The sequence below is a fragment of the Ctenocephalides felis genome, unplaced genomic scaffold (assembly GCF_003426905.1).
Source record: "Ctenocephalides felis isolate EL2017-DRISC unplaced genomic scaffold, ASM342690v1 CF-g0.4_SCAFFOLD_01886, whole genome shotgun sequence".
Classification (NCBI taxonomy): domain Eukaryota; kingdom Metazoa; phylum Arthropoda; class Insecta; order Siphonaptera; family Pulicidae; genus Ctenocephalides; species Ctenocephalides felis.
Window position 1 is genome coordinate 108,054,490 of NW_020538040.1, and position 22,915 is coordinate 108,077,404.

At 32.1% G+C, this 22,915-nt stretch overlaps 1 protein-coding gene across 2 annotated transcripts in view; it reads left to right on the top strand.

Moving 5' to 3' along the window:
* The window catches only part of LOC113376836 (F-box/LRR-repeat protein 2), a 549,588-nt gene that overhangs the window by 386,606 nt on the left and 140,067 nt on the right, over window positions 1–22,915 (top strand). For both annotated transcript variants that reach the window (XM_026616906.1, XM_026616905.1), the window contains exon 5: window positions 18,986–19,091. In XM_026616906.1, coding sequence (XP_026472691.1) covers window positions 18,986–19,091 — 106 coding nt within the window. The remainder of the gene's footprint in view (window positions 1–18,985; window positions 19,092–22,915) is intronic.

Consider the following 22,915-nt stretch of genomic DNA (forward strand, 5'->3'; position numbering starts at 1 on the left):
ATTAATAAATGTCTTCAGATGTTTAATTAAATATTTCACAGTGGTAAAGTTTATGTTAAGCAGCAGAAGAACCTAATTTTAATTGTTGACATCGTTGGTGTGAGGCAACATAATTGTTGGCAACGGATCCACAACATAAATTGTTGTTAGCCCAGGGGTGCACAACACCGCTTACCTACGGGCGAGCCCTAGACAAAAACTGATTTACGTATTTGAAAGAACACTTTGTGAACCTATAAAATTCATTTAAAAAGGTTCATTGGCTGAAATAAAGATAAAAATTTATGTAATAACTATAATAATTCGTAATAAATAGAGGTTTGTTGTAAAGGGGTGAAAATTTACTGTTATAATATGTGTTTTTTATATAAGCCATATAAAAAAAAAAAAGGAATTAAAAAAATGAGGTGATCAATCCTTATCACTAGGTTTTAATCAAAATATGCAAAAAATGTCCGGGATTATACCTAACAGTATCTCAAATTTTCAAAGTGATCGTATGTATGGTTTATGAATGCATAGGACATACACACACATACATCCGTTTGTATCCATTGTATGATTCTAAATTTGATGTTGACATATGTATTAACAAAGTCTAGTAATCGGGCATAACAATTATAAAAAACATGAATTTCTTTCAAAAATTTATTTTGCCTCTATACGTTTCGGCTCTAATCCTAGCCTTCATTCAGTGGAATCTAAAAATAAAACAAGTGGGGCGCATGGCATCGTGCCTTAAGGCAAATTGCTGGAACTTTCCGTACCAAAAATTATTTTTTTTAAAAGATTAACATTTTTGAAAAAAAATTATCTGAAAAAATTAGATTTTTGAGAAACTAGACATTTTTGGCAAAAATTTTCTTTTTTTGAAAAAAAAAACTTTTTGAAGAAAAATAAAGTTTGAAATATTCTGAAAATTCTTAACTTTTTTTTAAAGCAATTGTACTGCTTTAACTGCATAGAGATGAAATATCGAAACGCGTAAGCGCCGCGTCGCCGTCTAACGCATGAACATTGGCACGGAGCCCATAGGAATGTAAACAAAATTTATACTTATTGTTAAAACCTCTATAAAATATCTGATAATTTGATGTGTATATGTCTAACGATCATTTTTGTCCGCCAAATGGCAATTTTTTTACTTTTTTTACTAGATCTTTGAAACCGCTAGACCTGCCTGCCTTCATGAAAATTTGACCAGTTCTTCATCTTGTTAATAAAAGTGAAATGTTTTTTGAATTATTGAAATCGGACGCTCCGATCTCTTAAAAACTGAGTTACTGTTTTTCGCATTTTTTGCCCCATATCTTCGAAACGGCTAGACCTGCCTTCGCCAAAAACTAATCAGCACGTCTCCTTATCAATACAAATCAAATGTTTTTTGAATTATTCAAATCGCTTCATCCGTGTTCCCGAAATCGTCGACGAAAATTTGTATCCGCACACACACATACACGCACACACACATAAACACACACACATACACACACATATACACACACACATACATCCATTTTTTCTAAGGTTTGCCAAAATGTTCAGAAGGTTTTGAAACGTAAAGATATATAAAAAATTTCTTTTTCGAATTTTTGAAAATGAAGTATCCGTAATAAATAAATAAATAAATTGTTATAATTTGAAGAAGATTTTTTTAATATTAATCTTTCTTGGAGGATCCATCGTTAACTCCAAGTGATGTGGTTTACATTCTTGTGATGTGCTTGGTTGTGAATTTCCTTGTATCGTGTCACAAGCAGTTCTGCGAATACTTTGCGGACGGTAGGGCTTCACAAAATTATCTTGAGTGTGGCAAAAAACTGGATGGCTAATGACAATTTATGTAGGTTCAGAGAAGTATTGCCATTTAATATAGTCTGCATTTCAACGTCCTTTCTCTGTTCATTCGAAATTTCTTCTGCAGTTAACTTTGAAGTCACTTGAATGGAATTAATCCTTGACAAGGAATCAGCAACCACGTTCTGTTCACCCTTCACATATATGATATCAGTGGAAAACTGTGGAATGTATTCCAGCTGCCGTCGCTGACGATCTGATGCTTTTTCTAATTTCTGTTGAAAAGCATGTGTGATTGGCTTGTGGTCTGTCTTGATTACAAAGTGCCTTCCTTCTAGCAGATATTTAAAATACTTTAAGGCCGTGAAGATGGCTAGTAGCTCGCGATCATAAGTTGAATATCGCTGTTCAGTAGATGTGAGCTTTCTGGAAAAGAAACCTATAGGGTGCCACGCACCATTTTCTTTCTGCTCCAAAGTTGCTCCAATGGCTGTTGTAGATGCGTCGGTTACTAAGCAGATGTTTGTTGAAACAGCTGGATAGTGGAGTAATGCAGCGTTTGCAAGTGCTTTCTTTATGTCATCAAAAGCCTTAAGAGATTCTGGGTTCCAAAATATTGGAGTTTTGTCTTTCTTCACTGCACTTCGTAAGTAACTGTTTAAGGGTGATTGTATACTTGCTGCCTTGGGTATTGACTTACGATAATAATTTTCCATGCCCAAAAATCTTCGGAGTTCAATAACTGTCGAAGGTTTTGGATAATTAACGATTTTCTCAACTCTGTCTGGTGAAGGAGAATATCCTGCTGCACTCAGCTTGTAACCGAGAAAGTTTACTTCATCTTTACCAAAAACGCATTTTTCTAAGTTGATTGTGAGTGAATACTCCTGTAGCCTCTCAAAAACCATTTGAAGATGATGACGGTGCTCATTCATGTCAGTGGACATTACCAGGATGTCGTCTATATAAATAAAAACAAAATTGAAATCTTGGAAGATGTGATTGATAAACCTCTGGAATGTCTGGGCGGCGTTTTTGAGACCAAATGGCATGCGTAGATACTCGAAGAGTCCCCATGGTGTGATAATTGCAGTCTTTTTGATATCCTCTTTATACATGGGTACTTGGTGGTAGGATTTTTCTAGGTCTATTGTAGAAAATACTGCTTTCTGATGCAGAGTATTAAACACATCTTGTATTAAGGGTGGAGGATACCTGTCGGGCAGCGTGTTTGCGTTCAGCCTCCTATAATCTCCACACAGTCTGAATGTGCCATTCTTCTTTGGAACCATGTAAATAGGGCTTGCCCATGGACTGTTGGAAGGCCTCAAAATGCCCCTATTCAGGAGATCTTGTATTTTGGACCTAGCTGCAACAGCCTTTTCTCCGAAGATCTTCCTGAATCTGGTAGCTAATGGTGGACCTGTTGTGGTTATCCTGTGAGAAAAATGACATGATTTAATATTGGTGGTTACCTGCGGCTTTGTTATTGCAATGTATTGTGCTAGTAATTCCTTGAAAGGCTCTGCCGGGTTGACAGTGGAGATGTTGACTTGTTGTGCCTTGAGTACCTTTCCATCAGAGGTAAGGCCTGTGGTCGAATCAATCAATCTTCTGCCCTTCAAGTCTATCAAGAGATTGTAGTTGCTTAGGAAATCGGCTCCTATAATGACTGTGGCTACATCGGCAACAACAAACTGCCAGTTAAAGCTTCTGCGTAGTGATAGATCCAGCTCCAGAGTTCTCTTGCCATATATGGAAATTCTGCTGGAGTTTGCTGCAAATAAAACTAGCTTATAAAAATGGATAAAACTGATCCTGAATCTATAAGGAATTGGATTGAAGTCTTTCTGTCTGATATATGTAGGCGGAGCTCAGGACAAACAGAATTTATTTCGGCGTCATTGCAAGCTCCAATTAATGACGGTGAAGTCAGTTTTCCGAACGGTTTAACAATTTGAGCAGGCAGGGCTCCACACACTTTGTGGCCGTCTCACTGAATCTGTAATGAAAGTAGCAAACTGCTCCACGAGAAGGTGTTCTGGACCTATGTCGAGAACCACTTCTTGGTCTTGACCGATTGTGTTTTGATTCCTGCTGATCATTATTTTGCCTTTCAGTGTTTAACATTGCCCTTAGTTCATTGAGTTTTTGGATGCATGACATAAGCAGGGTTTCATGACGGTCCAGTCTCTGTTCCACTGAAGGCTTGTGTGCTGTGGACATCACATATGATGTGGGCGCACAGTGATCGACCAAAACATCGGCTACTTCCGCCAGAGCTTCCGGACCAAGATGACGAGAAACTATCAATTGGGGCCGAATGTGGTGTGGCAGGTGCTCTGACCACAATTTCATTATGATGTCTTCACTGACCTCTCCCTTGGCCAAATCCATCATCTCTCGTAGGAGCTGTGATGGTTTCTTCTCACCTAGAGATAAGTTTTTTAACAGCTTGCCAATCTGCTTACCTCTGGATTCAGATATTCTTCTTAATATAGTTTTCTTAATGTGTTTGTATTTGTCCGTCTTTGGAGGATTACGGAGGACATCTTGAATGAGGCGCAGTGTTTCAAAGTCTATGGCTTTAAGTACTGCCGTGTACTTAGTATCGTCGCTCCTGATCTTGACAGACTGAAACTCAAATTCAATGACTAAGAACCACAGGTCTGGCGAATCTCCTTTGAATGGAGTGAGACTGTGATTATTAAATGCTGCTGTATTGTATTGCTCAGCATAACTGTCATGTTCAGAAACACGTGGACTGCTCGTGTTAAAGAACGCCTCGTGACCCAGATCGATCAGCGCTGTTTCATCATTGATGAACGTAGATCGAGTCGACATCTTTGAAAAAATTCGTATAATTTACCTTTGTAAATTTGTTTGTAACTGACACGTGCTTTTCTTTCTTAGTCCGATGTCACCAATTATGGGTACTAGGACGTTGTGTATGTCTCTTGCTAAACGATTTCACTTCTCATGTACGGAGTCACCAGTTATGGCATAAGTGAGCCATTTAATATTAATAAATAATATTTAGAAATGAAACCGCAATTAACTGTTGTAGACTCGATGATAATGTGAGTTTATTGATAACTCAATTTACAACAAAACTCATATCATATAAATTTTGATATCAATTTATTAGCCCAACAATTGATCGCTGATTAAAAACCGAGAGAATCATTTTACGATAGTGAAAACAATAATCTAGCTACAGCTTGCTAGATGCCACATTCGCATCAGAGTAGCCAAAAACATGCTATGTAGTTTTGTAATCACATTGGCGTCAATCAACTGACATCTGTCAAGAACATTTTCATTCCGCCACAGTTCTCTCAAAAACCGCCAGTTTTTGCACATTTAGCTCCGTATCTTCAAAATAGCTGGGCCTGCCTTTGTCAAAAAGTAATAAACACTTTTTCCAATCATTAATAATTGAATGTTTTTTAGATCTTTTAAATCGGATGCCCCGTTCTCTCAAAAACTTGATTTCTATTTTCTGCACTCTTTGCTCTTCATCTCCGTAACTGCTGAACTTGCACATCTCCCCATCAATAAGAATTGAATGTTTTTTGAACCATTTAAATCGGTTGATCCGTGCGCCCGAAAACGTGACCGAAAATTTTTATCCAAACATACATTCACACACCCACAAACACACATCCATTATTTCTGAGGTATGCCAAAATGTTCAGAAACCTTCAAAACGTCGAGAAATGTAAAAATTTTCAATTTCGATTTTCGGCCCATTACAATTACCCTACGGGAAGTTAAAAATCACAAATAGACAGTGTGTAATATGTGTGTTGTTTGTAAACTGGTTGAAGTATCACTTGTATCCCTAGTGATGATGTCACTATGATAATTGGTCAATTTAATAACGTCAATACAAAATTAAAATTTACACTTGAATTGGAGACAATAAACTCCATAAGTTTCTTAGACATAAAACTTATACGTACTATAGATAACAAACCAATAACAAATTGGTACTCTGAACGTTACCTTAATTATTTTTCTGATCATCTACTCAAAATGAAGATAGGTACTGTACTATAATAAATCTGACTGACCATCACTGACCATGCAAAAGTCAATTCATGTCAAAAATTCATTTGTTTTGCTTTGGATACGGAATATTTACTCCTGTGAATAGAGCGTTTTGGGTTTGAATTTTTTACTGTGCTCTAATTTGCATGAAATTTTCGAATTAGGTTCCTTTTACTCTCGATTCCAAAAGTGCAAATAATTTAGATTTTGCCGCCACCACCAGGGCGGGGATGACTCTGTGGTGTATTTTTTTTTCGAAATAACGTCGAATAGAAGAACTAAATATAAAAAAAAAATATTTCATAATGTTTTTCAAGTACTTTTCAAGTTACTGGCTACTAGAAATTCGTTTCTTTTTGGCATTTTTTATAGTTTTTTTTGTAAATATTTCCGAAAATATACATTACTCCAAAATCATGTAATGAAAAAAATTATATCAATTAAAATCTTAATAAACCGGTGTTTTATAAAGTGTCCTAGGAACAATATTAAGATAAAAAGATATAAAAGAGCGAAGTCGTATTTTATTTTGTTCGAGATTCAATTGTTGTATTTAAAGCAATCTAGCGGCAAAATGTTACATTTTATACATTCCATGGAGTTTTATAGTGCTCGAAATAAGCTTTAAAATAAGTACTTTAATAATAAGTGTTATGGGTCTTCTGGGTGTAAATTGAGTGAGCTAATAAAAGACAAATACAATGTTTTATCATTTAAATCGAATAGTTTTAGGAGTGTCATTTCCACCAAAATTAAAATTAATCGTATTCCATCTAGAATTAACTTGGTTCAAGAGATCTTGATGGATTCTAGAGCATACCACAATTTTAGTACAAACGACTTTTAAAAAACTCACAATTTTATGAAAAAAATAGTGGTGCATGGCATCGTGCCTTAAGGCACAACACTTCCCGTACCGTAATTAAATATTTGAGGAATAGAAAAAATTATTGAAATCTCTATAAAATATCTGATAATTTGATATGCATATGTTTAATGAACATTTGTATCTTTTTCCCAAAAGGTCTTTTTTATGAGAGTTTATAACCGCTGGACCTGCTTTTTCAAATATATAAACAGTTCTTTGTTTAGTCAATACAAATGAAATGTTTTTTGAATTTACCAAATCGGACGTTCCGATCTCTCAACAACTGAATTAAGATTTTTGACTCTTTTTTCCCGTAACTTCGCAACGGCTAGGGCTGCCTTTGCCAAAAGCTAATCAGCACGTCTTCTTAATAATACGAATCGAATCCTTTGTATTATTCAAATTGGTTGATCAGTGATCCCAAAATCGTCGACAAAAATTTATATCCGCATACACAGACACACATACACAAACACACATACATCCGTTCTTTCTAAGGTATGCCAAAATGTTCAGAAATCTTTGAAACGTAAAGACACGCTAGAAATTTTATTTTCGATTTTATTGCGATTACTATAACTTGCGTCCGATTTGAATAATTCAAAAAACTTTTCATTTGTATTAATTAAACAAAAAATTGTATAAATTTTTGAAAGACAGGTCCAGCGGTTATGGATTCTCAATAAAGAAATAACTTGTTGTGTATGGGATCGTGTCTTAAGGCAAATTGATAGAAGTTCCTGTACCGTAACAAAATGTTCGGAGTATATTAAACGTTTTCGAATAGATTATTATAAATACTGTAACGTTGTCTAATATTTATTAGTATTATATAAACTGAATTGCAAAGCTAAAATTATCTATTCAAAGTATATAAGTGAGCTTTAGAACTTTAGCGAGAATTAAAATTAAAATCTGAATTAGTTTCGATATACAAAAAAAGAAATTTGAAAAAAAAATTAATAATTTTTTTTCCAAATGCAATTGTTTTGCCAACACAAACGGTAAGATTTTTGAATCATTCAAATCGGATGTTTAATTCTCTCAAAAACTGCCATTTTTTCTACATTTAGCTCCGTAACTTCAAAATGGCTGGACCTACCTTTGTCAAAAACTAATCACCATCATTACGAATTGAATGTTTTTTAGATCATTCAAATCGGATGCTCTGTTCTCTCAAACACTCGATTTTTATTTTCTGCATTTTTTGCTCAATATCTCTATAACAACTGGACCAGCTTTTGCGAAAAACTAATCAGCACATCTCTCTATTATTAGGAATCGAATGTTTTTTAATCCATTCAAATCGGTTGATCCGTGCAAAAAAATTCGTTTTCGATTTTCGTCCTATTACTATAACTACCCTACGGAAAGTTAAATAAATGCCATTCAGCGGTCAAAAATTATAACTAGTGGCGCGCATGGCATCATGCCTTAAGTCAAATTGCTGGTACTTCCTGCACCGTAATTACAAATCTTGGTACGGAACAAAAAAAAATACACAAATTATGTAGACATTATGAATATCTCTATATAATATCTGATAATTTGATGTGCATAAGTCCAATAAATATTTTTGACCGCCAAATGACATTTTTAACTTCCCGAATTTTATGTTTTCTCGAGGTTTCAAGCCATTCTGAATCGAATGAGACCAAATATGGAAAAAGTATGTATGTGTGTGTATGTGTATGTAAACAGAATTTTTGCCGTAAATCAACGTTTTCTCAAAAACAGCTGGACCGATTTCAAAAATTTAAAAGTATTCGATGTATCTCGATGAAGACTAGCGTTTCTGAGTTTTGTGCGACGATCGTCCGGGCCGTTTCTTTGTAAATCGCAAAAAAGTGAAAAACTTTTCGTTCGCGTTCTAGCCCGCAATTCTGAATCGTTTTTGAAAACACAAAAACCGTTCAATAGATATTGGTTGGGAATCGTGCTGATTTGTTTTTGGTAAAGATCGGCCGGGCCGTTTTCTTGTAATAAAGTCGACGATTTTTATGATTTTTTTGACGGTATCATAGTCTTGGTAATCATACTAAAATATTACGGACCTACGACAAGTCATTTAATTTTAAAAATTCTTCAAAGTTTGAAAAATTAGTATCGTTCTTTTAGCATTTGTCAAAATTAGACCTTTGCTCGACGTTTTCTCAAAAACGCCTGAACCATTTTCAGAAATTTAAAAGCCATTTGATGTATCTCAATGAGGACTATAGTTTGTCAGTTTTGTGAGCCGATCTGCCGAGCCGTTTCTTTGTAATTTGAAAAAAAGTGTTAAACTTTTCGTCCACATTTAAGTTCATTCTACCGAATATGAAGACGCCCGGCGCAATGTTTATAAAAAAAGTCAATTAAAAAATCACCACACACGGACACTTTATTACCTCGAAGGACTAGATATAATTAATTATCAAAAAGGCTATATCAGACCTGAAATAACACACCACTTAATGGAAAATAATCACTAGTTTAGAATTTGTTTGTAGAAATATAATGTATTTAATTTTAGTTAGATGTATAAGATGTGATCTTCATAAAGCAATGTTGAAAGTGTTATAGTAAAGTTACAATGAAAATGTATAAGAATGATTAAGATTAATTAGTTATAATAATATGTAAAAATGATTGATTTTATTACCACTTAAATTCTAGTAATGATTAAAGTCTTGTGATGACACAGTTTATGAATTCACTATTGTTTATAATGTCTATTGGTGACACTCACAGGTTTCGTGTTTAAAGTCTCAAGATAACATAGTTTATGCATTGATTTGTATGATATGGTATATATCCATGTTAGTTATTAGTACACAAAGTTTTGTTGTTGCAAAATTCACCACACTATTGTTTGTTTCATTGGTCACAACACGCGCAGTACCTTCCTTCCCCTGAATAATTTGCTGGAACGCGTCTCAAGTGACAGTTCAAGGGTTGAAAGATTCCAATTAGATATAATAATTGCGTATGCAATTTTGATCTTATCGCATGCTTCTAAAAGGTTGATCCCTGCAGTTGTGGATCCGGAATAGTCTCTTGACAGGTATGTTAAGCAATAGTGAGTTAGGTATAAAGGTTAAAAAAATTCCAATTGGAAAGTGAATTGTTAAGGATTAGTAAAAAGGATTGGAATCAAAGGAGATTCAGGTTTAGAATTTTGTCAATCTGCGTTAAAATGTGTTTAAGTAAAATTATTCATATGAATGTTTGTATGTTATGTAAGTGTTTCCGACATCTCATTTTAACGTGCTTTATGAGATTTAATAGATAAATACATAATAAATCGATAGGTTCGAAATGAGGGGTCTTTTATATGATATAACTTATTAAAAGTTTGATTTTTTAAATTTTTGTTGCCCTTAGGTTAATTGATTTATATTGTAGTATCATATGAAATCGTTTTAAGTTTGATGCTGCGTCAACAAAATTTGAACTGTTTTTTGAATATATTTTGTAAATTTTGCAACTTTGCGCAATGAACCATTTCCGTGTGGCCTAAAATTTTTCGCAGTCAAATTAAAAGTTTGTTCAATATGAAGAGCTTTAGTGATACAACAATCAATATAGGTAATAAAAGTATTGTTTGAAACAAGTTCAATAGTTTCACATTCCATTTTTGTTATTGGAATTTTAAAAGTTAAACAGTTATTTGTATCGAAAGATTTTCGTGACCACAACGGTAATCGTAAATTTAGATTAACTGCAGTATTAGAAGTCAAAATGTTTATATCACAATTTGTTTCTATTTCGTCTACTCTATCAGTTACAAAGGCTTTCCGCTTGTGTGATAGAGATTTTATAAGAAATAAAGTAACCGTATAGTTATTCAAATAAAATTTCTTATCAAATGTAAAGTTTAATGCGCGTTTTTATTTTTGTATAAGATTTGCTAAAAGTTCAAGTCGTTGAAGTGTTATATTTTTCAAAGTCATTACTATAGATTTCGAAGTAGTTAAATGTATTTTAGTAACAGAATTTTTCCTGGTAAAGCATAAATATGTAAAAGTTCCGTATGCCCATTTTGCCGCGTCGAAAAATTCGTGTGGTAATTGTTGAGTTATTAATAATTTAGGTATAATGTAAATGGTTGATAAAAAATCTATAGCATAACATATTGGAGCAGTAGCTTACGAAATGAGTATTTTAATCATAGTTTTATTTATAGCGTTATTAACTAAAACTATCTTATTGAATCTGAAACTATCTAGTATGTTACAAAATATATTTAGAGTTTAAGCAGTTCGTTTGTTAAAATAAAGATAAGGTTAATCTAAAAGTTTAAAATGATTACTTTTAAAATCATATAGATTTAATTTGTTGTTCACTAGAAGTTTTGTTAAATTTTGTTTGGTTGTTAGTAATGAAAGTATTTTATTTGCCTCGGTAATTATGTAATATTCTTTAGATAATTTATCGTTCGATCGTAAGTGGTATTCAAAACATTTAAATTTCTTTAACATAATATGTTTATTACGTGCCAGATTTTTATTGTTGGCAAAAAGAATTTTTATACCGAATCGCCAGGTAATTCTCGTAGTATTCGGAGTGAGATTTTGTTTTCCGGTTAGTACCTGGTTTACCAGGTTTAGGGTAGAATTATAAAGTGTAAAAGACTCGGGATGCGTGTTCCCGTTTAAGCCGAATTGAATAATATGCGAATCTGGTTAATTGTTACCTAATTTTATGTTTTTATTGTAAAAGGTGTCGTTGTCGATTACAAAATTTACTTTATTACATGTTGAGTCTGGTAATTTTTCAAATTTTGGAATGTTTAAAATGTTTGCGTTAAAAGAATTTGTCGGAATGTTATGCGTAGTTTCATTATTTTCGTTTCGTGTTTCTGATAATTCCGTCGCGAAGGAATAGTTTTTGTCGATTGCAGGTAAGGATTTATCAAACTCAGGTAATTTGATCAAATTTGGAGGTTGTTTTATATTGTTTGACGATTTGATTGTTTCATCACTAAAGCTGCTAGTAAAACCAGATTTAGTGGATGCTTTATTATGTAGTTTACATAATTTTGATAGACATCTAGTATGATCGTCATCGAAAGCAAGTAGTTCTGTTTCTAATAATTGATCAATTTTGTCTTCGTCGTCTAAAAAGGTAGTTATTTCGACAAGTGTATTTTGGAACGTGTCTATCATAGGTTTCACTTTTTCCAAAATGCCGTTTATCAGTAATACATTTAGTTCGCTACACGGAATTTTTGACGTTTTGTTACAATTTTGTTCAAATTCTGCTAGACGAGCTCTTATTAATGTTAGTTCGTTTTGTAAAGATTGTAATGATTTTAATGAATCCATTTTAATGTAGATTCACACAAAATTCTAGAGATAGTTAAGTATAGATATAGATAAAAGATATAAAGATTTAGGTTTATGAGTTTAGGATAAGTTAGAAAGAATTGCTTTGACTAACCTTGTTTGATGCGATTCTGTAGCTGCTTGGCCGCTTCGTAGATTTTCTTGATGAATGCAGTAATTATGCTGTTCATAATAACGTGCACTGATGAATAGTTATCGTGGCTCCAGTAGATTACGCCGTTAATAATCACTTTGGTTAGGTTTAGTGGCTCCAATGGATTACGCTGTTGATAATCACTGTGCACTTTGTAGGTTAGAATTAGTGGCTCCAGTGGATTACGCTGTGTTGGAAATCACTGTGCACTTTTTAGTTTATATTAGTTAATATAAGTTTAAGTTTTACACTGGAGGTCGAATCCGGCTCGAATTGGACCAAAAAATGTAAGCGCCCGGCGCAATGTTTATTAACAGTAATTAACTTCACTACACACGGACACTAGATATAGTTTGTTACAAAAAAGGCTATATCAGACCTTTTAAAGAAGTTGTTTGTATAAATTTAATGTATTTAATTTTAGTAAATTGTATTAGATGTTATCGGGTCAAGAGATACGTACAGAATGAATAATTTCTTATAACTAGCTTAGTACCTACAGTAGGGTAAGAAATTATTTTATTATGTCAGGTAGAGAGAGATGGATTAATAAAATTTGTGAGGCTCTAACAGAATCGATTTTAAAAAAGCAAAAACTGTTCGAAAGATATTACTTGGGAATAATACTGATTAGTTTTAGGTGAAAATCTACCGAGCCGTTTTCTTGTAATTAACAGTTGACAAAAAAAAGACAAAAGCCGATTTTTACGGAACTTTTTTTGGCGATATATATCATGGTCTTATAAAACTTACTGAAATCTTAGGGCCTTACGACAAGCAGTTTAATTTTAAAAATTCATCAAAATTTGAGAAAATGAGTAGTTTTTTTGACGTTTGTTAAAATTAAAATTAGACGATTTACTTGGTATAACGCTAGAGTACTTGGTCTCAATGCACATACTAAACCATTAAAGTCCTAGGGAAACTGATTCAATTATAAAAATTATTGATTTTTGAAAATTTGCTTTTAGAAAATACTCGAGTTAACGTGTTCGTTCGTTTTCAATTATGTGTAATAAATCCACTCGGAATACTTTTAATTAGGGTAAAGCGGGGCTAGTTGAGCATAGGGGCAAGTTGAGCAATCGAAATATCTCAAAAACTATTCACCGTCCGTTTAGGCATTATATGGCGGAAAGATAGAGGTTTGGGAGAAATAAACATCCCGCGATCGCTAGTGGCCGCTGGACAAATGAGTGAGGCTCACGGACGATTTGTTTATTTTGAGACCAAAAAGTAAAAAAGTAATTCATCACGAGTTTTTGTCTGGTTTAGTCTTTTTTTTTTTTTTAATTTCAATAATTATTACAACTGCTAATTTATTAACATCAAGTAATATTGATAAATAATAATATAAATTTAAATAAATAAAAGAGCAAAGGATAAAATTTACATGAAAATAATATCCGTAATATGATTTAATGTAAAATATAAGCAAATAATAATAAAAATAAGATTAATAAATAATATAAATAAAATTTCAGAATAATAAAATAATACTAGAAAAATAATAAAATATAACAAAATAACAATAATAGAAATAGTAAGATAATAATAATAATAATAATAATAATAATAATAATAATAAAAATAATAAAAATAATAACAGTAATAATAATAATAATGTTAGGTTTAGTCAAATGTTATTTATTTTTAATCATGTTTTCTTTTATATAATTATAGTACTTTTAATATGCACAGAGATTCTGGGTATAATTCTCACGGTTTTTTTATAAACTCACTTTTATTTTGAAATTCCGAGTAGGGGTTAGTTGAGCATAGTTGCTAAACTTGTTCTGTCACTAAGACAATTACCATTAACTTCCAGAAATTAATTATTATTTTTAAGATTTAAGCTAAGTCTATGAGTAATAATATAAAGAAATAATGATTTTAAACAAAAATACTGAATATAATGGTAAAATAATTCCTAAGATACGATATTGTTTTGTTGATTCTACTTTTCGTTAATTATTCAAAGCACATTACTACAAGTTTTGTTTTCTCGGCTGAATATAGAACTGGTTATTAAAAACTTATTTTATTTCATCACTAATCAACATTGAACCTATGATATCATTACACATTGAGCATACATGACTTTTTGAATTTAAACAGCTGTAGCTTTTAAATTTCGCTTATTACTAAAAAATAGTATTAACACGTTTGTTAAGCGATAAACAACAAATCCATTAAGCCGTATAGCATTTTATTGAGACTTTTCATTGAGGAGCTACATCCGTTTAAGTAAAAATTTGTTCAACTAGCCCCGCCCTACCCAACTCATAAATTAATTTATATTTTATTGATTAAGTCGATTATTTACACATATCGGGAAGTTCATGTAACTTGCTTCAAAGCAAAATACCAATACCAACTAGTTTTAACATATTTTTATTGAGAGTCCATAATTGCTGAACCTGTCTTCTCAAAAATTTTATCAATTTTTCATCTTATCAATACAAGTATAATGTTTTTTGAATTATTAAAATCGGACGCCCAGTTTTCTTGAAAACTGAGTTACCGTTTTTCGCACTTTTTGCCGCGTATCTTTGGAACAGCTAAACATGCCTCCGCCAAAAACTAATCAGTACTTTTCCTTATCAGTACGAATCGAATGTTTTTTAAATTATCCAAATCGGTTATTCCATACTGTCGAAAATGTCGAGAACATTTGTTTGATTCATATAAATAAACTTCAAAATTAAAAACCTTGGTACGGAATTCAATAAAATTAACACAAAATGTGTACACATAATGAAAATCTCCATAAAATATCTGATAATTTGATGTGCACATGTCTAATGATCATTTTTGACCGCCAAAAGGCATTTTTTTAACTTACTTTTATTGAGAGTCCATAACCGCTAGACTTGTCGTCCCAAAAATTTATTCAGTTTTTTATCTTGTCAATTCAAGAAAAATGTTTTTTGAATTATTTAAATCGGATGCTCCGTACTCTTAAAAACTTAGTTACAATTTTTGGCACTTTTTGCCTCGTATCTTCGGAACGGCTAGACCTGCCTTCACCAAAAACTAATCAGCACGTCTCCTTATCAATACGTATCGAATGTTATTTGAATTATTATCATCGGATGATCCGTGTTCCCGAAATCGTCGACAAAAATTTGTATCCGCACACACACAAAAACATACACACACACGCACACACACACATCATAAATTTTTTCTAAGGTATGCCAGAATGTTCAGAAACCTTTAAAACAAAAAGATATATAAAAGATTTTATTTTCGATTTTTTTGCGATTACAATAACTTGCCCTACGGGAAGTTAAAAATATTTGTTTGAAGTATTTAAGTGAATTTTAAAACTTTAGGCAGAATTAAAATTGAAATCTGAATTATTTTCGATATACAAAAAAAATTTAAATAATTTTTTTTTCCCAAAAGCAATTATTTTAGCAACACAAGCAGAAAGTTTTTTGAATCATTCAATTCGGATGCTTATTTCTCTCAAAAACTGCTTTTTTTGCAGGCTGGTCCTGCCTCTGCCAAAAACTAATAGCCATTTCTTCCAATCATTACTAATAGCACGTTTTTTAGATCATTCAAATCGGATTCTCCGTTCCTTAAAAAAATCGACTTCTATTTTCTGCACTTTTTGCTCTTTATCTCCGTATTGGCTTGACCTGCTTTTGCCAAAGACTAATCAGCACATCTACATCTATAACTAGAAATAGACATCCCGCGATCGCTAGTAGCCGCTGGACAAATGAGTGAGGCTCACGGGCGTTTCGTTTATTTTGAGACCAAAAAGTAAAAAAGTCATTCATAACGAGTTTTCGTCTGGTTTAGTCAAATGTTATTTATTTTTAACCAGGTAATTCATATTCTTCCATATAATTATAGTACTTTTAATATTCACAGAGATTCTGGGTATAATTCTCACTGTTTTTTTAAAAACTCAATTTTATTTTGAAATTCCGAGTTGGGGTAAATTGAGCATAGTTGCTAAACTTGTTCTGTCACTAAGACAATTACCATTAACTTCCAGAAATTAATTATTATGTTTAAGGTTTAAGCTAAGTTTATGAGTAATGATATAAAGAAATAATGATTTTAAACCAAAATACTGAATATAATGGTAAAATAATTCCTAAGTTAATTAATCGTTAATTATTCAAAGCAAATTACTATAAGTTTTGTTTTCTCTGTCAATAAAGACTATAAATATAGAACTGGTTATTAAAAACTTATTTTATTACATCACTAATCAACATTGAACCTATAATTTCATTATACTTTTTAGTGCTCAACTTGCCCCACCTATGGGGTACATTGAGCATACTTGACTTTTTGCATTTAAATAGCTATAGCTTTTAAATTTTACTTATTACCAAAAACTAGTATTAACACTTTTGTTAAGCGATAAACAACAAATCCATTAAGCCGTATAGCAATTTATTGAGACTTTTCATTGAGGAGCTACATCCGTTTAAGTGAAAATTTGCTCAACTAGCCCCGCCCTACCCTACATATGTCCAATAAACATTTTTGACCGCCAAATGACACTTTTTTAATTTATTTTTATTGAGAGTCTATAACCGCTGGACCTGCCTTACCAAAAATTTTCCCAGTTGTTCATTTCGTCAATACAAGTGAAATGTTTTTTGAATTATTTAAATCGGACGCTCCGTTCTCTTAAAAACTGAGTTACCGTTTTTAGCACTTTTTGCCCCATATCTTCGGAACGGCTAGACCTGGCTTTTCCAAAATCTAATCAGCACGTCTCCTTATCAATACGAATCGAATGTTTTATAAATTATTCAAATCGATCATTCCAGACTTTCGAAAATGACGAGGACATTTGTTTGAACCATATACGTGAATTTTAAAATAAAAATCTTGGTACGAAAACCTAAAAAGTTTACACAAATTGAGTACAGATTGTTAAAGTCTCTATAAAATATTTGATAATTTGATATACATATGTCCAATAAACACTTTGGACCGCCAAATGGCCTTTTTTTAACATATCTTTATTGAGAGTCTATAACCGCTAGACCTGCCTTCCCCAAAATTTAATCAGTTATTCATCTTGTCAATACAAGTAAAATATTTTTTGGATTATTCAAAGCGGACGCCCCGTTTTCTTAAAATCTGAATTACCGTTTTTAGCACTTTTTACTCCGTATCTTCGGAACCTGCCTTCGCCAAAAACTAATCAGCACGTCTCCTTATCAATATGAATTATCCAAATCGGTTGGTCGGTGTTCCCGAAATCGTCGACGAACATTTGTATCCGCACACACACACATACATCCATTTTTTCTACGGTATGCCAAAATATTCAGAAACCTTTGAAACGTAAAGATATATAAAAATTTTCATTTTCGATTTTTTTGCGATTATTTAAATCGGACGCTCCGTTCTCTTAAAAACTGAGTTACCGTTTTTAGCACTTTTTGCCCCATATCTTCGGAACGGCTAGACCTGGCTTTTCCAAAATCTAATCAGCACGTCTCCTTATCAATACGAATCGAATGTTTTATAAATTATTCAAATCGATCATTCCAGACTTTCGAAAATGACGAGGACATTTGTTTGAACCATTTACGTGAATTTTAAAATAAAAATCTTGGTACGAAAACCTAAAAAGTTTACACAAATTGAGTACAGATTGTTAAAGTCTCTATAAAATATTTGATAATTTGATATACATATGTCCAATAAACACTTTGGACCGCCAAATGGCCTTTTTTTAACATATCTTTATTGAGAGTCTATAACCGCTAGACCTGCCTTCCCCAAAATTTAATCAGTTATTCATCTTGTCAATACAAGTAAAATATTTTTTGGATTATTCAAAGCGGACGCCCCGTTTTCTTAAAATCTGAATTACCGTTTTTAGCACTTTTTACTCCGTATCTTCGGAACCTGCCTTCGCCAAAAACTAATCAGCACGTCTCCTTATCAATATGAATTATCCAAATCGGTTGATCGGTGTTCCCGAAATCGTCGACGAACATTTGTATCCGCACACACACACGCACACACACACATACATCCATTTTTTCTACGGTATGCCAAAATATTCAGAAACCTTTGAAACGTAAAGATATATAAAAATTTTCATTTTCGATTTTTTTGCGATTACAATAACTTGCCTTATGGGAAGTTAATAATACGGAGACATGCTGATTAGTTTTTTGGTAAAGACAGGTCTAGCCGTTTCCAAGATACGGGACAAAAAGTGCGAAAAATGGTATTTTCGTTTTTGAGAGAACAGAGCGACCTATTTGAATGATCCAAAAAATATTTTACTTGTATTGACGAAATGAACAACTGGAAAACGCAGGTCCAGCGTTTCCGGAGATGCAATAAAAAAGTGAAAAATACTGGCGGTCAAAAATGAACATTAAACATATGCATATCATATTATCAGATATTTCATAGAGATTATAATAATAAGTACAAATTTTGTTTACATTTCTATGGGTTTGGTACCAATGTTTACATGTTTTATGTTACTTTTACTTAGGTGTATTCTTTAAGTCTTGTTTTTACTTATTGTACAATATTTATGTTACTTATTTTATGATCAATTTATATATATTTTTGTCATTTTGTTTCTACTGAGAAAAAGTCAAATTGGGACTCGAAACGTATGGATCAATTAAATTTAGTCCATAAAATATTTTCATTTTTATTTCTATTTTATTATTTGAATATATATGTGTGTTGTTGGTCGTATGTACAGACATGGATAAAAATCACTTATTTAATTGTTGTTACAATGAATATCTAATAAATTATAAATTCTTATCTATTCCGTTTATTTTTCAGCTCGAGTGTCTAGCAGTCAATTTTTGCAACAAAGTTCGTGGTTCGACATTGAAAACTCTCATGCAAAGATCAAAAAGACTGCGGTGCCTTTTAATGAATGGAACAGGTAATTTAAATCGACAATTTGTATTAAATATTTCATATCTATTATTATTCTTAATGACAACACTGTTAACAAGTCAGTTAATGATTACGCAATACATTTTTCTTATTTATTTATTTATGGCTTTCAATCTTTCGATCATTTCGCCAGTTACATATATATCTACATTTATTTACTATACCAAACTTATAAATCAATCTTAATGCTAGTTATATACTTTTTTTTATAATTTTATTTGAACAGCGATTGCAACCTATGGGTTCTATGAGCTGTTGTGATTAATATCTTACAAACTATGTTTGTTTTATTACAGATGGCAACCCAAACAGTTGTCACATCTCTGTATGATAAATTTTTATTACAATCTCTGTAATAGGGCAAGTATGGTGCAACAATGCCGGATGATGGCTATTTTCACTCGGAAACATATTGCTATTTATATTTTCAAGTGAAAATCGTTGTCACTGTTGTCTGACAACAGGCTGCTCGAAGTGGGTATCGAACCCGGGACCTCTGAAACAAGTCCCGTCGCTCTTAACCGCTTACCTACGGGCGAGCCCAGTTATATACTTATACGTAATTTTGTATATGTCAACATTATTGTAAGATATCAACACTTGCGAATTTATAGGGAACACGATTCCTTTGTCCTGTAACATTTTGTACATGGTTTTTCTTTGTTTCATGTATATTTCACATTTCCAAAAAAATATGGTCTATCGTTTCTAGTTCGCTCCCAAACTAGCACGTGGGATTTTGTATTATTTCTATTTTTACAAGATGAGATTTGCTTCTTGTGTGCCCGAATCTCAGTCTTGATATAGTAGAAATAAATGTTTTAACCTCTTTTACATTTTTAAATCGCGTTTTTTGTGTTATCTTCATATTTGTTAGAGCGTATGTTGAACCCTTATTACTTAAAGATTTTGAAAACTCTCCTTGCCAAGTTTTTAAACTCTGCTCTTTAACCAGATAATTTAATTCTAATGCCGGCAGCCTCGTGTATTCTTCTCCATTTTGACAGGCTTCTTTCGCCAGAATATCTGCAGTTTCATTTCCTATAATATTTGCATGTCCTTTAATCCATACTAATGTCATAGAGTTTTCGCTGTTATTCATTGTTTTCATTGTATTTATTATTTCAAAAATTAATTGGCTTGATCTTCTATTTGGCCTTTGTAAAGCCAATATGCTCGGCTTTGCTGTCACTGAAGATAATACATTTTGATATTTTGTTTTCCCATGCCGGACTGCAGTGTGTATTGCAATAATCTCCGCTGTAAAGATCGATGTAAAATTTGGTAGTTTTAACTTCTTGCTATATTTATGATTTGACACATATATGGCATAACCGGCACTGTTCTCCATTTTTGATCCATCGATATATATCTGCAAATGTTCTGGATATCTTATAGCAATATTGTCTTCAAAGTCCTTGCTTTTGCAGATTTTACTGATACTTATCAAATTTGTTAAATTAATGTTTAAGGCTATATAAGGGTTTACCGTTGCATATGCTTCAGGAAAGTTATAGTATGGTATTTTTCATTAGTAAATATAAATTCTTCGTAAGGTTTGATTTCATAAAAGCTCGTTTTTATTAGTCGTTATTAGTGGTGGCGCAGGTCTATATTTCCAAAAGGAGCTGGTGACATGCACTCTTGCCAAGTTTTCTTATTGCTTGGGAATATCGTCACAGCCTTCATTTTCTTTACTGGAAATCTTTTTGATAATGCTTGTCTTCTAATTGTTAAAAGAGGTTCGCCAGCTTCATTTATCAAAACATTTGTTGGTGTGGATCGAAATGCTCCTAGGCAAGTTCTAACCGCTGAAAACTGTATCCTGTCCAACTTTTTCTGTTCGCTTTTTGGTACTGCTCCAAGTACACTTTGGTACTTTGGTAACATGTTTCTGGGTGAGCTCATCATTTTGTATTTGTGATTTTGCGTAGAATGTTTAGTCCCTTTTCGCACTTTGCTGTTGTCTCACTAATGGTTTTTTTTTAAATTCATTTTTGTGTCTAAGTTGATACCCAGGACTTTTATGTTGTCTTTTATTTGTATTACATGATTCCCTATCCTTATTTGTCCAATATTATTAGGAAGTCTATGTTTGGTAAATACCGCCGCTAAAACTTTGGTTGCTGATACACTCAGATTTTTTGTTGACAGCCATTTTAAGGTTTCTTCTATTGACATACTTATTTCTGATATACGAGTACAAGTTTCTATAGATGGGTGCGAAATATATATATATATAAATATATATATATATATATATATATATATATATTAGTGATGTGCCGACTCGAAAATTTCCTGATTCGAGTGATTCGAATCAGAAAAAAACCTGATTCGAATCAATTCGAATCAAGTTCATATATGAACAATTATAATTTAAGAGAAGAAATAATATCATTTTAATAATTTTATAAGTGAAATAATTAATTAAGTGCAGTGATGACTACATTTATATTATATATATATAATAATAAACTAGCTACAAATATAACTAATATTTCAAGTGAATTTACAGTAAAATATAACCAAACACTTCTCTATCACTAAAGCATATAAAACAATATTCTTAATCTTACGTTGAAAGAATGCATGTGTATATTATTGATTGTTTAGATCTAATATAAACAGGGGGCTGAATCTAACGTCTTACGAATGATTTAAAATTCGATCCACTACTGTAAAGATTGATATTATTTCATTTGTGTGAATTTGCCATTACTTGCATAATTAACATATGATAATTTTGTATGTGTATAAAACTCGTTGTGTAGTTTATTTTGATAATAATTAAAATTTAAATCGCGTATTTATTATCTAAATGAGTTTTTGATATTTCATGAACAAATTTGCTCTCAGCGCTTAGTCAAAAATAAACAAACACTCAAGACCCATACGCACAGCATCTCGATAAGTCGATACGCTAAAACACGGACACATGTTTCGAACCCAAGTCGGAATGATTCAGTTTGAGTCATATGAACTCGGATAAATTCATTTCGACTTGAAGTCGAAATAAGTCGGTTTGAGTCATAGGAACTCGGATGAATTCATTTCGACTTGAAGTCGAAATAAGTCGGTTTGAGTCATAGGAACTCGGATGAATTCATTTCGACTTGAAGTCGAAATAAGTCGGTTTGAGTCATAGGAACTCGGATGGTGTTGTTAGACAATGATTGCGGTTAAAGTCATATAAATTGGAGTCGGGTGCAGTCGGGTGATATATTTAAGCGTATTAAAGCCGGGTGACTCGCATGATTTAATTCAAGATTTATTTTTTATATTTATTATTATTATTTTTTTATATTTATTATTATTATTATTTACATTATTATAATATTGAATTAAATTAAAACATTTTTTTTTATTTATAAAAATTTGTGTTCACACATGTTTTATCACAGTAAATATTTCGTGGCTTGATCAATCAAGTAAAGTCTGATTCGAATCAAGTCGTTAAAGGCTTGATTCGAATGATTCGAATCACTTGATTTGACTTGGCACATCACTAATATATATATAAATATATATATATATATATATATATATATATATATATTTATATATATATATATATATATATATATATATATAAATATATATATATATATATATATATCATCTGCACATTGCAGTTTTTTGATATTCAATGCTGATGTTAAATTAAAATCAGACATGTATATATAAATTAAGATAGGACTCAAAATTGATCCTTGGGTTAGACCTTGGTTTATTATTCTAAGTCCAATTAAATCATAGTCAGTTCTAGGGTATAGTTGCCTTTGCGTTAGTGATTTCATTATTACATTA